Source organism: Gymnodraco acuticeps, unplaced genomic scaffold (genome assembly GCF_902827175.1).
Source record: "Gymnodraco acuticeps unplaced genomic scaffold, fGymAcu1.1, whole genome shotgun sequence".
NCBI classification, from domain to species: Eukaryota; Metazoa; Chordata; class Actinopteri; order Perciformes; family Bathydraconidae; genus Gymnodraco; species Gymnodraco acuticeps.
Window position 1 is genome coordinate 203,862 of NW_022990697.1, and position 15,761 is coordinate 219,622.

A 15,761-nucleotide genomic window follows, 5' to 3' on the forward strand; every position below is an offset into this window, starting at 1 on the left:
TCTTACCTCTGGGCCCTTTTTCTGTTGGGTGCAGCTCGCACAATTGGACGCCCATGTCTGTAGGTCAGTTCCCATCCCTACCCAGTAGAAAGTCTTCCTCAGCAGGGCATCGATCTTGGCTATGCCCATGTGTCCTGAGGCTTGGTGATACTTTTCCCACAGCTCCTGTGTCTTGCCAGTGGGCACCACAATTTGGGAGAGGTTCAGCCCAGTATGACGCTCTTGGGTTCTCCGCTTCAACACACCCTCCTGGATGTATAACCGGCTCCATTCTCGCAAGAGACGTTTTACTGCAGGCTGACTGGCTTTCCTTTCCTCAGGTAGTGGGAGGTGTCCTCTTGCCACCCACCCCTTTATTTGGACCAGTGCTGGGTCTCCTTCCAGACAATGCTTCCAATGGTCTTCAGTTTCAGGGGTGTCCTCCAATTCCACCACTGCTGTCTCTGCTTGCGTCTGCTGGGTGGGTTCTGCGTCTTGTGGCAACCTGGACAAAAGATCAGCATTCTGGTTTGCAGAGCCAGGGCGATATTTCAAGTCAAAGTCAAAATTTACCAGCTGGGCTGCCCACCGCTGTTCAGTGGCACCTAAGTGTGCTGTGTTCAGGTGGACAAGTGGGTTATTGTCTGTAAAAGCCAGGAATTTGTTGCCCCACAAATAGTCTTTGAATTTCTCAGTGACAGCCCACTTGAGGGCCAAAAACTCCAGTTTGAATGAACTGTAATTGTTGTCGTTCCTTTCAGTGGGGTGTAAGCTTCTTCTGGCATAAGCAATAACCCTCTCCCTGCCATCCTGTACTTGTGATAGCACTGCCCCCAATCCTCCTAGGCTAGCATCAGTGTAGAGATGGAATGGCTTTGCAAAGTCGGCAAAGGCCAAAACTGGGGCACTCACCAACGCAGTCTTCAGAGCATCGAATGCCACCTGGCAGTCTGCAGTCCAATCCACGGCATTCTTCCCTTGTCGCATGCTAGCAGAACCTACTAGGAGAGCGTTAAGGGGTGCAGCGATTTTGGAGAAGCCCTTCACAAATCTACGGTAATATCCTACAAATCCAAGGAATGAGCGTACCTGCTTGATGGCTAAAGGGGTTGCCCAGTTCCTTACAGCGGCGGTCTTTTCAGGGTCTGTGGATACTCCGTCCTTCGAGATGACGTGTCCGAGGTAGGTGACCTTTTTCCGAAACAAGTGGCATTTATGGGGCTGCAACTTCAGACCGTGGGCGGCCAGCTTTTCGAAAACCTGCTCCAGGTGTTCAATGTGGGTGTCAAAATCAGGGGAGTATACTACCACGTCATCCAAATAGATCAGTAGAGACTTCTGGACCTGTCCTCCCAGGCAGCGCTGCATTAGTCTTTGGAAAGTCGCTGGGGCATTACAAAGGCCAAAGGGCATCCTCTGGAACTCGTAGAGGCCCATGGGGTTGGTGAATGCCGTCTTCTCCCGATCTTTTGGGTCCATTTCCACCTGCCAAAATCCACTGGCGAGGTCCAGAGTGGAGTACCAAGCAGCTTGTTTGAGACTTGTGAGGGATTCTTCAATTCTTGGCAGGGGTAGGCATCTTTGTGAGTCAGAGAATTGAGCCTTCTGTAATCGACACAGAAGCGCCAGGATCCATCTTTCTTCCTTACCAATACGATGGGTGCTGCCCAAGGGCTGGAGCTTTCCTTGATAACATCTGTGTCCAACATGTTTTGGATGAGGCTCCTCAACTCAGGGTAGAGGATTGGTGGGATTGGCCTGTAGCGCTCCCGGCTAGATGGTGCAGAGCCTGTGGGGATGGAGTGGAGGACTGCATCAGTTTGACCAAAATCCTCATCCCCTGCTGCAAAGACATCCTGCCATCGCTGCAACAGGGAGTCCATTTTCTGCTGTTGTTCGGTCAACAATCCCTCCCCTTTTAGCAGGTTGACTGGATACTGGCCTTCAACGGTGACCCGGTTCACCTGGACATCCACCTCTACTAAACCTGGGTCTGAGGCTTTCAGTACAATGTCCTTTTCTCCCCGAATCTGGTTTGGTTCAACCTGGAAGACATTAGCAAGTGGGCGCCGTTGGGGTATTGTGACTGGGTAAGGATTTGGGTTACATACCCTTATGGGGAGCCGTCCTTTCACCACCCAGGCGACGGTGCGGGCTACCTGCCACTCGTCATCTCTTTCTGGTCCTTCCACCAGGGCACAAAAACCTGACTTGGTCTCCGCCCCATACAGCTGTGTCCAGAGCACCATCTCGCTGTTTGGAGGCACAACCACTGATTCCTGGCGGGTCAACCTGTCCACTCCCACCGGTCCATCCGAGGAATCGATTTGTGACACCTTTTGGCAGACAGCAAAGGCACGTTCCCACTCTCCTTTGGCTTGTTGGGACATGGTGGCTCCGAATGCAGTCAGCCCGGGGTGGACACCCTGAAACAGTTCTTTCCAGCAGTGTGAAATCACATTCATCCCTAGTATACCTCTTTCCGCCTTCAGACACTCATCTTTGACAATGATGACTCATTTTCCTGGCACAGTGACTCCTCCCACTGAGAAATCCAGGATGGCGTACCCGGTGTAGGGGATCTTTAGTCCATTGGCTGCCTTGAGCGTTAGCCAGTGCAGATCTTGTGGGTTTCTTTTCTGTTCTCCACTCAACCATTTCTGAAAGAAAGTTTCACTAAACAGCGTAACTTGTGAGCCTGTATCAAGCAAGCAGGGCAATTTTACTCCTGCTACTAGTATGTCAACCCCTGGCAGGGGCGGACTGGCCATCTGTAGAATCTGGAAAACCACAGAACGGCCGGTGGACAAGGGCCGTTGACGGCCGGCCCTTTAATTTTTTTTGTTTAACGTCATAATTTAAGTTGCGCTTCCGGCCGACAGAGGGCGACAGCGGCCGCTAATGCAGTTGTGTGTTTCTTATCTGTCAAAAAAAAAATCACACACGAAGAAGAAAAAAGACCGGCCACACAGACGCCGCGGCAGACAGGGAGAATGACAAAAAATGGATACAAATAAAAGAAAAAGAAAAGAAAAAGGTGGGGCCGAGAAGGCAAGAGAAAAAAAGGTGAAGTCACTCGCAGGTAATGCTAATAAATGTCGCAAATTGACAGACCTTTTTGGCAGCAGCGCCGCTGCTACAACTACAAGCACTATCATCACCAGCAGCAGCTTAGAACAAGTGCATGATGAAGAGAATGATGAGGGCGCGATTTCATATATACAGCCAGCCTCCTGCGTTCATGAGGGACAGAGAGTTGAGCTGGTGGAAGAACCAGCTCAACTGGCACATGCAAGTGCAGGGCAAGAGCAAGAGGTGGTAAGTACTATAGAGAAGACAAGTATATTCAACCTAGTGTTTCCAGTTAGTGTGTGGTGTGTTGCTCATGCAAGCAATAAAATAAATACAACTGGGAGTAGGTGTAATAGACTATATTAAAAAAAAGTATAGATTAAACAAAAGTGTATTACTTGTCAACATTTAAGTATTAATTCAAGTAGTAGCCTATAGTATTATAAAAATAATTAACATTATTTTTATCATTCATTTATAATTGTCTATAGGTTGAGGATGGAACAAGGACTGAGGATGACAGCCACTCACACGGCAGCTCAAGCCTGAGGTATTTCCAACGCCCAAATTCCGACAATCACAGTCTCAATAGTTTTTTTTCCTATCACCCTCAGACCAAAACAAAATATTTGACAGTACAAAGACTGTTTAAACGCATGAACGGCACAGATAGAAAATGGCTCACATACTGTGAAGAGAACCACACATTGTATTGTGGAGTATGTTTAGCATTTGCCAAGCCATCTGAAAACAATCCCTTTGTAAGTGGCATGCAGGACTGGAACCATATCAGTCAGAGAGTAGAGGAACACGAAAGGACCATGCATAGAATGTGTGCGGAGGCCTACTTTTTGAGGGCATCCAAATCAGACATAGCCAGCCTACTACATGGATCACAAGTAGTGGCCCACAGAGATCAAGTGAAGAAGAAACGGCAGGTGTTGGAACGTGTGGTAGATGTAGTAAAGTTCATAGGAAAGAGAGGACTTGGCTACAGAGGGAAGGAATATGAGGCAGCATACACTTTAGATGATGACAACATTGACCATGGGAATTTTCTAGAGCTCATCATTCTTCTTGGAAAATATGATGTGTGTCTGAAAGAACATATCACTGAGTGCACAGAAAAAAGTAAGAAGATGCACCAGTCACACTCACAGGCTAAAGGTCGGGGTTCTGCTGTAACATTCCTATCCAAAACAACTGTAAACAACGTCATTTCCACAGTGCAGAGGCTAATTCAGGAGACCATTGCAAAAGAGGTTGCTGAAAGCGGTATGTTTTCTGTACAAATAGATACAACCCAGGACATTACGTCCCATGAGCAGTGTTCTGTGATTCTGAGATACGTCACAGACACTGTCCAGGAAAGGCTTCTTGCAGTGGTCAAATGTGAAGCATCCACTGGCCAATATTTTGTCCAGATGCTGACAGATGTAATGGATCGTTTTGATTTGGATATCAGCAACTGCATCAGTAATGCTACAGATGGTGCATCCAACATGCAGGGTCAATATCGAGGCTTCTCCGCACTCCTGTCATCCAAAGTCCCAAACCATGTACATGTTTGGTGCTATGCACATGTGCTAAACCTCGTTCTGTCTGATACAACTGAAGTGTCCATAGCTAGTGGGTCCCTTTTCTCCCTCATGAATGACATTGCTGTGTTCATTCGCGAGTGATACAAAAGAATGAATGTGTGGGAGCATAAAAGCCAGGACACTCGACACAGACGCCTCTCCCCAATTGGAGAGACACGGTGGTGGGCTAAAGATGTAGCTTTGAAGAAGATCTTTGGCTCATTTGGAAAGCCAGACCAGTCTCTGTACATTGATGTCTTCATGACACTAAGTGAATTTCAAAGTCAGGCCAATTTGAAAACTGCAGTGCGTGTCAGAGCAAGAGGATTCCTAGAGGCGCTCCTGAGGTACGAGACAGTGTTGACTGCCCAGCTTTTCCTTCGGATTTTTGAAGTGACAACACCTCTTTCAAAATACTTGCAGACATGTGGACTAGATATCCTCTCTGCTCACAGGATGGTTCAGGACACTCAACATGCACTGATGAACATGACAAGAGATTTCATGACAGTGAAGACAGCTGCTGATACTTTTGTTGAGTGGGCAAATGCAAAACTGGAGGCAGAAGAGGACTGTGAGCTTGAGTTGGAAACAACACTTCCACTGAAGAGGAACAGGAAAAGGAAGATGATGGCTGGCGAAATGGCAAGTGATGAGAGATTGACAGATGCAAACAGGGCTTATGAAGTAGAGGTCCATAACCAGGTCCTGGATACTGTCACAGACAGTATCAAACGACGCTTCATGACCCACGGCACTCTGTATGCTGACTTGGCTGTCCTTGATCCAAGAAACTTTCCCCAAGTGTGTTCAGCAGAAGCTCTGCCTGACTCTACATTTCAAGATCTAAGCAAATGCTTGCTTAGGTTTGACAGCAGGGCAACTGCTGCAAATTTGCAGTCTGAGTTGAAGTGTCTGGCAGCCCAGTGGCCACGGCTTAAAATGTCTGCACTTGAAGAGTACAGAGTACGAATTTGCTCTGGTTGTGAGGAAGAAGAGACAGAGGTTTTAAACAAACAGTGCAACTCTTGTAAAGAATGCTCAATATGTTGCTACCAACTTCTGAAACGCTACAACCTCTTCACAGATGCCTATCAGCTCCTTGGTTTAGGATACAAGTTTCTTCTCACTCTGCCTGTGACACAGGTAGCTTGTGAGAGAAGTTTCTCTGTACTCAAGCACATCAAAAGCCGAATAAGGAGCACACAGTCACAAGAACACCTGGAAGCATTCATGCTTATGTCAACAGAAAAAGACATCCTCATGTCCCTCGACAATGACTTGGTCATCGACAGAGTTGCAGAAAAAAGCAACTTACTAAAGAAACTGCTGATTCCCCAACATTAGGTTTACAAACCGCCTCAGACAATCTTGTTTATTTCTTTTAGGTGAGAATTATCCCTTAAACTGCAGCCTAATAAACAGCTGATTTGTGTGTGTGTACTGTTATATGATGTCCCATGTGTTAAGACATCTGAGGAGTGTCCTCCCTATTCTCTTTAGGGGAGAATTATCCGTTGAACCGCATAATAAACAGCTGATTTATAATAACTAATAGTACTGTATTATTTTATCTGATCTCTGATCTCGATCTGAGATCAGAGATCTCAGATCTCTGATCTGAGATCAGAGATCTCAGATCTCTGATCTGAGATCAGAAGGGAATGTCCGTTCGGCACCTCATGACGCATCTACTGAGTACCGGGCGGCTGTATATATATATATGGATGTATAATAAGAACGGCGGGAGAGTGTTGAGTACTGGCACGGTGCATGAGTACCGGAGTACCGCCAGCATGCCGGTACTGAGCAAGAAGTGCCGGTACTCCATGGGTCAGAACCAGAAGTGCCGGTACTGCGTACCGGTGAGTACCGGCCCAATTCCAGCACTGACTGTATGGTGTGGAAAAGGAATCCTGCCGACAACGCCACTAATGTAACAGCCTAGTGAGGCCTGTTAACATCAAATTTATATTAAAAGACTCGGATTCCCGGCCACACCAATACAGTGAGAAGGACAGCACAATAGGTGTAAAATGGTTTAATTATACAAAGTTACTTTAAAAACACTCCTTTGATAAATACTTAAAATAACGTAAGGTTAAAATAATGTTCAATAAATATAAACCAGTTACTTAAGAATTACAGTTCTAGCAGGGGTTGATAAAATCCTGAAAGTCCTGTCTGCTTGGAACCGAACTCCACTCCGGTTGTTTTGCCAGGCAGAAGTGCAAGGTTCAAGTCCCTTCCAGGAAATCCAGTGCCAGAATGTCCACGTTGCCGGCCCGCTGCCCTCTGTCCGTCAGCCTCTGGTCGCGGAGCCCTCGGTAAACAACAAAAAGGAGACTCAGGGGAGGAGACAACAATGTAACTTTCGTGACGTATAACTAGACGCCCAAAAGCAGGAGAAATAGCCACTTCCCTTTATCTGGAGTTTGTTTCAGCGTTGAATCCGATGGTTAGAGGAGGGTCCTGTCCGATCTGCGGCGAGGTAAGGAGGAGCAGGAGGGATCCGATCCGGTCCGATTTGCTGCGTGGTGAGGAGGAGCAGGAGGGATCCGATGGTTCATTGAGGAGGTTAAACAAGCATGCAAATAAAAAAGAGTTCATCGCTAAATAGCGCACAACATTAAAATCACAACACTATATGTAGCCTAACATGCAACAATTATATAAAAGGTTTAACCATCCGTCCCACTGTCTAGCATACTGACTTTATTCACTTTGTGACAGTTACATTCCACCTTCATGACTATGGAATTGGGAGTGCATTTTTTTACCGTGAGTAAATTAGTAAGTAGGCTAAAGTAAGTTTTGCCGTGAGTGAATGAAAGTGAAGTGAAAGTGAAGAGGCGCAATATAACCCGGCGGAATAATAAAGAATTTCGTGCGTCGAATAACAGTTGGAATGCTGCATCAGCATTCCCACTAAACAATTGAATATGCATATTTTAATCAGTGCTCATCTGCTGTCCTTTTACCTGTTCAGTATTCACAGGTTTCAATTTAGTGTCTTTCAGTATCAAAATACAAATGAAATTATATATTTTTAAATGCTCAATCCAGGCAGTCTCCAACAAATGCATAAATTAGGCATTTTGTGTTTCAACAAGAATATGAATAGTAAAATATGGCACACTTTTGGAAAGGTATTTTTCAAGCCTCAGGAGACTAAAGTTCAAGGTGCAATGTTATGATGAAGCAGTATGTCTGTATTGTATGCCTATTGCATGAAACAGTACACAGGCAGTTGCTGTACAGTATACTACATTTAAATATATGTGATTCGGAATTGGAACGGAGAATCAGTTTGGACCTCCCCATAACCAGTGCTTGAATTGGCCAGTACTCACCGGTACGCAGTTCCGGCACTTCTGATTTTTACCCATCTGGTACCGGCACTTCTTACTGAGTAGGCTACCGGCAAGGTGCCGGTGCTCAATAAAATGCCGGTACTCAGCCGCCGGCCGACGTGTCTTTCTTTTATATCCATAAAGAAGAAGTAAATCCGTTTAGTCGTTTCATATGGATGTTGAGAGGTATCCATATATCTCCTCATTTTGCTCTCAAAGTGCACCAGATTGATGCATTTAACGTCAATATTAATTAAAAAAAAGATCTTCCCGGGGGAGCGTGCCCCCGGACCACTCCCCATTTATAAAAATAGCACTTTACCACTGCACCCCCTCTAATCTCAGATGCACCCTGAGTCATTTTGTTTAAGTAGTGAGTCTTTGTAAAATATACAGTAAAGAGACAAACCCACCAGCATTATAGGATATACTATGACTTTGGGGCTGTATAAATAAATTGACTTGCACCTTTTTTTATTCCAATTCAAGCACTGCCCATAACTATAGATGAAAAAAACCTCCAATATTTCAAAGAAAACACTACAAGTGTGAATTATTTTTAAAATATTTTATTAGGACTTTGTTTAGGGGCTCATTATATTGATTGGTCCTGAAGTTACGTGTTTGAAACCAGGGTAATCTGAAACGGCAAGTTTTTGACCTGTGGGAGAGAAAAAAAAAAAAAAAAAAAAAAAAACCTTTATTCAAAAGCCATTGTCCCATTTTATAATTTGAGCAAACACGTGTATACCTTATCGTACACTACTGGATAATGAAATCAGCATGTATGAGAGCATACCCTTCATCGTGTTGTCCTGGTCTGAACACTGCACATTGCAAGCTGCATCCACTGGATTTCTAACATCACAGATGACCACCTCACAGTGGACAAAGACCTACAAGATATGAACATATTTAAGGGTTTGTTATAGACAGCATACTTTTTTTTCCAAAATCTGAACATCAAAAAAGAAAAAACAAGACTATTTATTCTTATGACTGATAGTACCTGGCGGTTCAAGTTATCCTTGTCTTCAGCAAAGGCAAACATCGGGACCTCAAACCGTTTGACGTTGGAAGGATAATGAACTCTGCCCTTAGGCAAAACAGAGTGGAAGATCACTGGGTCCCTTGAGTTTGCACAACTGATGGAGAAAAAAAAGTTATTTTATTTGGGTAAAGATGTCCTAAAGTCTACAAAATGAGCACCCTATGATTTTAAACCATCCCTTTTGTACAGTTTGACAAACAGTTAATTGGGACAAGAAAAAATAAAGAAATATATACAAGTTACCCGTTAACAATGAGGTCCCGTCGAGGGAGGGATATCTTGTCCTCCTCCAGCGTCGCCCAGCAGTATGCCAGCTCAAGAGATACTTTAGGGTTGTAAGATCCCATCAGTTGCACCTCGAAATACAGCGGCTGTTGTAGGTACTTTGTGATGGGATTGTCCTCAACGCGCTGAAACATACTGTAGGAGTCGTCTGAAGTGAAGCAGAATATGTTAGCCCAAATTATTAAGGATTCAGACAGGAATAGAAACATCCTGTACACAGCACATTAAGGTGCATAATGCAAAAGAGTTTAACTTGGATGTAGTCAACATCCCAGGTGCCAACTCAGTTCATTGGTTTAACTTTATGAAAAAAACATTCCAATTACTTAAAGCAACTACGTTCATATGAACTGTTTCCAAGTTACCCAAAATCCTGCATTTTGATAGAAAGTGTTATCCTATCTCTTTGCATTAAACTTTTTCAACGTGTTGACATGAAAGAACTCTTATTTCCCCAGTTTCTAGCTTTGGGAGGGTTTCCAAATGCTTACATTTTTTTATCTAATCCTTAGCAAGCATGCAAGACAAAAACAAACCAAACAAGGCATGAAGAATTTTCTTTACCCAAAGCAACTCTCATTTCAACCTGCATCTCGCCTTGTGCATCGTCAGCGTACGGTTCACTCCTGCGAGGTCGGGTGTTGAAGCCAATAGCCTGGTTTGTGTTGATGTCATAGAAACAGAACACCTTAAGCCTGAAAGAGGAACACTCTTAAGTGGGAACACTTAGAACTGTTCAATTGTTACCATTTGGCACCGTTAACATCTGGGATTGCACCATGGCGTACCAGTTGACTTCTGATAAGGAAAATACCATTTAAGAGTCTTTAAAGTTCTAAGTTTTGTCACATGGTTGGCCTATAAATTATCTGTATTTGTTTTTAAATTTGGCGTCAGACTGTCAGTTTACATAATGGTGAACATGAATGTTTACGGCTACAAAACCCAGATTATTTTTTTAATAATGTCCAAGCTGAGATTTTTTATTTTCTGACCAAAAGTCTAAAACCCCATGACCTGAAGTTTATCATGTTAAGACAAACAGAAAGCATTAAAAAGCTGACATTTAGAAAACCGGAAGCACTTTTTGTTAATTAATCTTCCAAGCAACAACTTTGATAGTAAATTAATCATCCAACCTTCAGTTTGGTGATTCCAAGTCTCGAGATACTCACTCAAACTCCGGCTCCTTCGACTGTGACAGCTTTCCCAATTCAAGTTCATCTGTGATGGAGATTTCATTCTCATACAGCATCATATTGGGGAAAAACTAAGAAAATAATTGAAATAAGTATTTTCTCAGTTTGAATCCTACCGCAATCAGCAAGCTGTTCAGCAGCATGCTTTACCTTTCTGGTCGTCCCACAGGAGTTTGCAGTGAAGACAAAATATGCGTACTGGTCGTTGCTGTATGTGGGGCTACAGACGGGGTCTCTGAGGGTGAGCCGTCGGGGGTTCAGACTGGGAACAGACTCCAGGGTTATAGCTATAGCCGTGATGGTCCCATTAGGGAAACACTCTGAAAAAGACGATCAGACATTTGTATGCATTGGAGATTCAAGCCTACATAAAAAAAAACGTATTCTCTTTAACAAACCAATCAGCTTTGTGATGAAGTTGCAAGCCAAGGAGAAGACTTGAATAGTTTTGTTGGTCTTCGGATATCTCAGAGTCACATCCAGTCTGCTCTTGATGGATGACAGCTCAACAGCCTGAGAAGTTTTCAGAAACAATATATTATGATTTAAAAAGAGGACTATAATCTTGACAAATCCCTGCACATTTAAAACTTTGGTTAAGAGTCATACCTCGACCGTAGCATCAGCTGCAGAAATTGGTACAATCAAACTGAAATGTGTGTCGTTGCCCATGATGCCGTACTGCTGAGCCAGGCTCCCGGTCAGCATTCGTTTTCCCATTATGGTCTGAAAGTTGAATCCTTTGGTCCCGTATTTCACGAGGACATAGAAATTCTTATCACCACAGCTACCTGAGACAGAGGGAAGAGCTGAAAAGAGAGGAAAATACTTTGAAACAACTGCTCGTTTTGTTATGAATTCCTCTTATCCATGGGTACAGACCTATGTCTTCCAGTTTAGCTCTCAGATAAGCAGTGGCAGTAAATGGAGCATGCTTTGGCAGGACCAGGAAGCCAAAGGTCAGATGAAGAATGTAAATTGTAACCCCCATTTCTTTCTGTTGGGGGAAACCGATAGTTATTAGCTGACAAAAACAAAACAAAATTGATTACATTTCCCACGTTGAGTGTAAGGCTCACCCTTTGTCCTACGACACGGTCCGTGAAGGGCACTTCAACAGTATAGACCTTGGAGCAGCCGTTAGGGGACATTTGGTCAAAGACTTTAAAGCCTCTGGCAATGCAGTCGGCCAAGGACAAAACCTCAGAGGGGGAGCTGATGTTCTTTAGCATTACATCAAAGCCCACCAGCCCAATCAACACCTTAAACATCATCTCCTTGGGAACAGTGGCTGTAGGTCAAAAATGAAGAAATTAAGGCAAGTTGCAATTTATGTAAAGAAAGTAGCATGAGTACCAAGATAATATGACTCACCGTCAATGACTTGTGGAGGTTGAAGCTGAAGGGGGGTCTCCACAGGGAGGAACGCTTTGTATCTCGTGTCCTCATTAGTGTTGTCTTCAGTCCAGAGCAACTCAAGCATCAGCTCAATCATATAAGAAGTGAAGTACTGACCATCCAGGGCATGACTCTGCATAAACAAACATCCTAAGTAAGGCGTTTCCTGAATAACATTATCATCTACAGATTAAAAGAAAAAGGGAAATGTGTCAAACAATGAAGCACTAGATGTTGCAACAGTCAAACATACTCACACGATCCTTTACATTTGTACATACCAACAGGATTTCAGTAGTTTTATTTTCCATGAAACAACAAAGTGTGATTGCTTGTTAAACTGTGTCTCTAAAGTCTAAAATGACTTGAATGTACCATTTAACTACGCCGATTTCTCCACTGTTGAGAAATTCTTTAGATCCAGTAAATATAAACATCTACATTTTGCCCTTTTGTAGTATTTCAGATTTTTTTTTTTTGCATACAGTAGCTGCATGCATGACTGAAACGACCTCGTAAATTTATGGACGAAATTGTTTTATCTAACCTTGATGTGGCAACCAGCAGCCCCAATAGGAATTTCAACAATGACGTAAAGGTCATCGAGAGTCAGGGAATAGTTTCTGGCCGACATCTCGGTAGCTTCGAGCTTCCTCCCATCAACGCCCATGTTCGCCTCCAACAGTCTGAAGTGTTTCGAGTAAATCAGAGGGTCAATACGCCTCGGCAGGAACCAGCGGATTGAGGTTTCAGTAAAGAAAACCCCACCTGTACACCAAAAAAGTTAATAAATACAGCATTTAAAGAAAGGTCTAACATGGAAAGATTTAAGGAAAAGGACCAACGTTTCAGAAATAGTGAAATTCTCAAAACATTTTGACTGAACAAATGGTTAATCAGTCGTATTTTATTTAAACAATCTGAAAAAGGAGAATTCAAATTATGAATGTAGCACTTTTACAGCCACATACAGTAACACATCCTTAAAGTGTCATTTAAATAAATAAAGCATTTCTTCCTGGATACAAATTCTGGTGGGGAAGATCATTTTGGCTCCATTTTTAGAAAAGTTTGATATTTAAAAAATGCTGGAATCAGAAATAATACTGGCAGATGTTTTTTTAAATTCCTGACAGTAAAAAGTGCCCCAAATTCCCAGTGAAAAACACTAGAAGACATGACATCAGTGAGTCTCTTTACATTACCCTGAGCTTGAGGACAAGCGGCTCCTGCATAAAGTTGCGTCGTCAGCTTCGTCTTCTCAAATATAATCGAGGTGCTGAGCACAGTCATCGGCACACCTGCTACCTGTGGGGGGAGATTACACAACATGTGGATGTAAATGCATACTGTGGTAACATAATAATTTCCCTCCTAAAAATATGGGGGGTTATAAATAAGAACTCACTGAGTTAAGAGTGCCAACTAGATTCCAGACAAAGTAATCCTTTTGAAAGGCAGTCTGTATCTAAGCAAGTACCTAATGGGCTGCAAGTGATTTAACAAGTCTGCCTGAGGGGAAAGATATCAAGTGAGAGTTGTTTGAATCTCAGTGAACTGCAGTCCACTTACATCCTTGGTGTATGTTTCACGTGAAGGATTTGGGCTTCGCAGAACCAGCCTGGTAGGAGTGCTTGAGATCCCATAACCATTTCTCTGGGCTTCGTCCACCTGCATGACCCTCTCCTCAGGAGTGAAGAACACCACTGTGGCGATTCTGAAGCCTGCGTCCATGGGTTGCTGTGAGGCAAATATCAAGACATTACATACAAGATGTTTCTAGAATAAGAAAATAAAAATAAAAAGGCAAAATTAGCCAATCTTACCTCAGCAGCCTTTCGGGGATCCGAGTCGGGGTATGCAGGCAGGTTATAATCATTTGGAGCTGCTTTTTTCACAGACACCTAGAAATGAGGCCACTCCATAAGTGATAATCAATCTCTGCAGTGACATGAAATGTACCGGCCTTGACACTTATACGAGGGATCAGGCCACTAATCATCTAGACGGGAACATGCCATGCTGCGTTCACTTGCCTCCATGTAGTTGGGTTTACAGATAATTTCCCGGGAGGCCCAGGGAGAGTAGTAGCAAGTTTCTTCCACCAGGTAAAACTTGTCTACCACATTGTCAGATTGTAGCCGCAGACCTAGTTTTGTTGTGAATGCTTTATCATCCTAAAAACACATGGAAACAAGTCTCAAAATGAATTGCCAGGTCAAAAGAAACATTTGGTGCTGCGTCACAAACTAGCATTCAGTCGTTTTTACCACATTTCGAGCAAAACAGTTTTGGATGGAGGCATAAATCACAGCGTTTCCCTGGTGGTCTTTCTTGATGGTGAAGCCACACTTAGAAGATAAACTTGGCGTGAGGATGATTGAAGAGTTATCTGAGGAAACAAACAAGAAAGGTTTGAATTAAAAGTTAGATTAAGTTAAGAAAAAGCCATATACTTGAAATGTCAGCTTACTTATGACAGCGGACACTTCAAGAAAACTTCCTCCAAGTCGACTGACATCCACACGCAGCAAGTTTCCAAGGCATTTAGAGTTTATCTCTGGGATTAAACATTTATATTAGATAGCAGCACACAAGTGTGTTGAAAAATATCACAAAATGACAAAAACGTACTTATTGGGGACTTATTTTGTGCATCAATGTTAACAACTGCTACAAGGAGAATGAACCACCTGAAAAAAATTGAATATGTTTTAAATGTATAAAGAAAAATAAACCTTAATTTAAAATATATACATAAAAAAACAAAACTACAAACCCCAATCCAGCTAAACAACCCATGGCAAGAGTTGGGAGACTGGTGAAGGTCCCTGGTTTTTGCACTTTTTAAATGAAGTTGATGAGGGAGGGTCCTGCTCAGCAGATATAACCACACACAGGTGGAACACATTACTGCCTGATGAAGTGATTGAGCAGGCCTGTGTGTGTAATCTAGTCTGAAGGGAATCCCAACATTTAGGGCATTGAAGGAAGCAGAATGGCAGACTGAGTGGGGAGGAGTATAGAAATATCTTTCATTAAAAAAGAAGCTGAAGCAATAATACTGAAGCATGGCCAAAGCAGTCGGATGAAGTTATAAATGAGTGAGAACAGCTACATCTGTTAATCAGCTACCCAGTTTAGAGATTAGTAAGTATTTGGCATGAGCATTAAGTTAATTTACTTATTTGTTTTGAACAATTTTATATATTTGGTATGTTTCTTTGCATATACTTTTACGTTTAAACACTATACATTTTGCTGATATACTCACTTACTTTTACTTAAGTAACGTTTCTAATGCAGGACATTTACTTGTATCAGAGAGAGTATTTGTACTGTGTAGTATAAGAACTTTTACTTAAGTAAAATATCTGAATAGGCTACTTCTCTTACCACTGCAAAGTCCCCAGCTAAACCTTAATAAGGGCCGTTGCAGTTCATGGTCATTAAAAACATCACTCCTTTAGGCCATGACTTTTAATTTAGCAGGATGTTCAGGGTTTTGTATCATATGTGTATATCCTACTACATCATTCATTAAAGAAGGTAAAGTAAAAAGGAGGTGTAAAACCAAAACATCTAACAGAAAAGGATTTTACTTCTTCAGCTCCGTTGTACCCCCGTTTTTAGAGATTTGGGTATACGGAGGAAAAGAGAGAGGGTTTTGTCTTCTGACACTTTGGCTGCGGTCGAATAGTCCATTTAGCTTTGGAACCTTCCTAACCGAGTGAAATGACCTGGAAGTCCTTCAGTGGCAGCCATAATAAGTGCCGTTCGAATTCTCTAGATCAGGGGTTCCCAAAGTGTGGGAAGGTGAGCCTCCCCTCAGAGAACATACATT

General features: G+C 42.9%; 1 protein-coding gene across 2 annotated transcripts; it reads right to left on the reverse strand.

The window, feature by feature from the left end:
• Positions 1 to 8,537: 8,537 nt before the first annotated feature.
• Positions 8,538 to 14,755, reverse strand: LOC117555699. 2 transcript variants are annotated; one of them, XM_034230655.1, is made up of 21 exons: positions 14,697 to 14,755; positions 14,552 to 14,610; positions 14,391 to 14,477; positions 14,188 to 14,309; positions 13,954 to 14,094; positions 13,744 to 13,821; positions 13,490 to 13,657; positions 13,123 to 13,225; positions 12,465 to 12,685; positions 11,894 to 12,050; positions 11,599 to 11,810; positions 11,402 to 11,516; positions 11,129 to 11,328; positions 10,918 to 11,032; positions 10,670 to 10,839; positions 10,496 to 10,590; positions 9,885 to 10,015; positions 9,279 to 9,468; positions 8,994 to 9,129; positions 8,784 to 8,880; positions 8,538 to 8,645 (listed from the first exon to the last, which is right to left on the reverse strand). In XM_034230655.1, the coding sequence occupies exons 1-21, from the start codon at positions 14,717 to 14,719 to the stop codon at positions 8,569 to 8,571; spliced, it is 2,697 nt and encodes an 898-aa protein (XP_034086546.1). In that variant the 5' UTR covers positions 14,720 to 14,755; the 3' UTR covers positions 8,538 to 8,568. The 2 variants fall into 2 exon arrangements, 1 of the variants encoding a protein (XP_034086546.1); XR_004570437.1 differs by lacking the exons at positions 8,538 to 8,645; positions 8,784 to 8,880 and having other exon boundaries at positions 9,057 to 9,129; positions 10,460 to 10,544.
• Between the last annotated feature and the right edge of the window lie 1,006 nt (positions 14,756 to 15,761).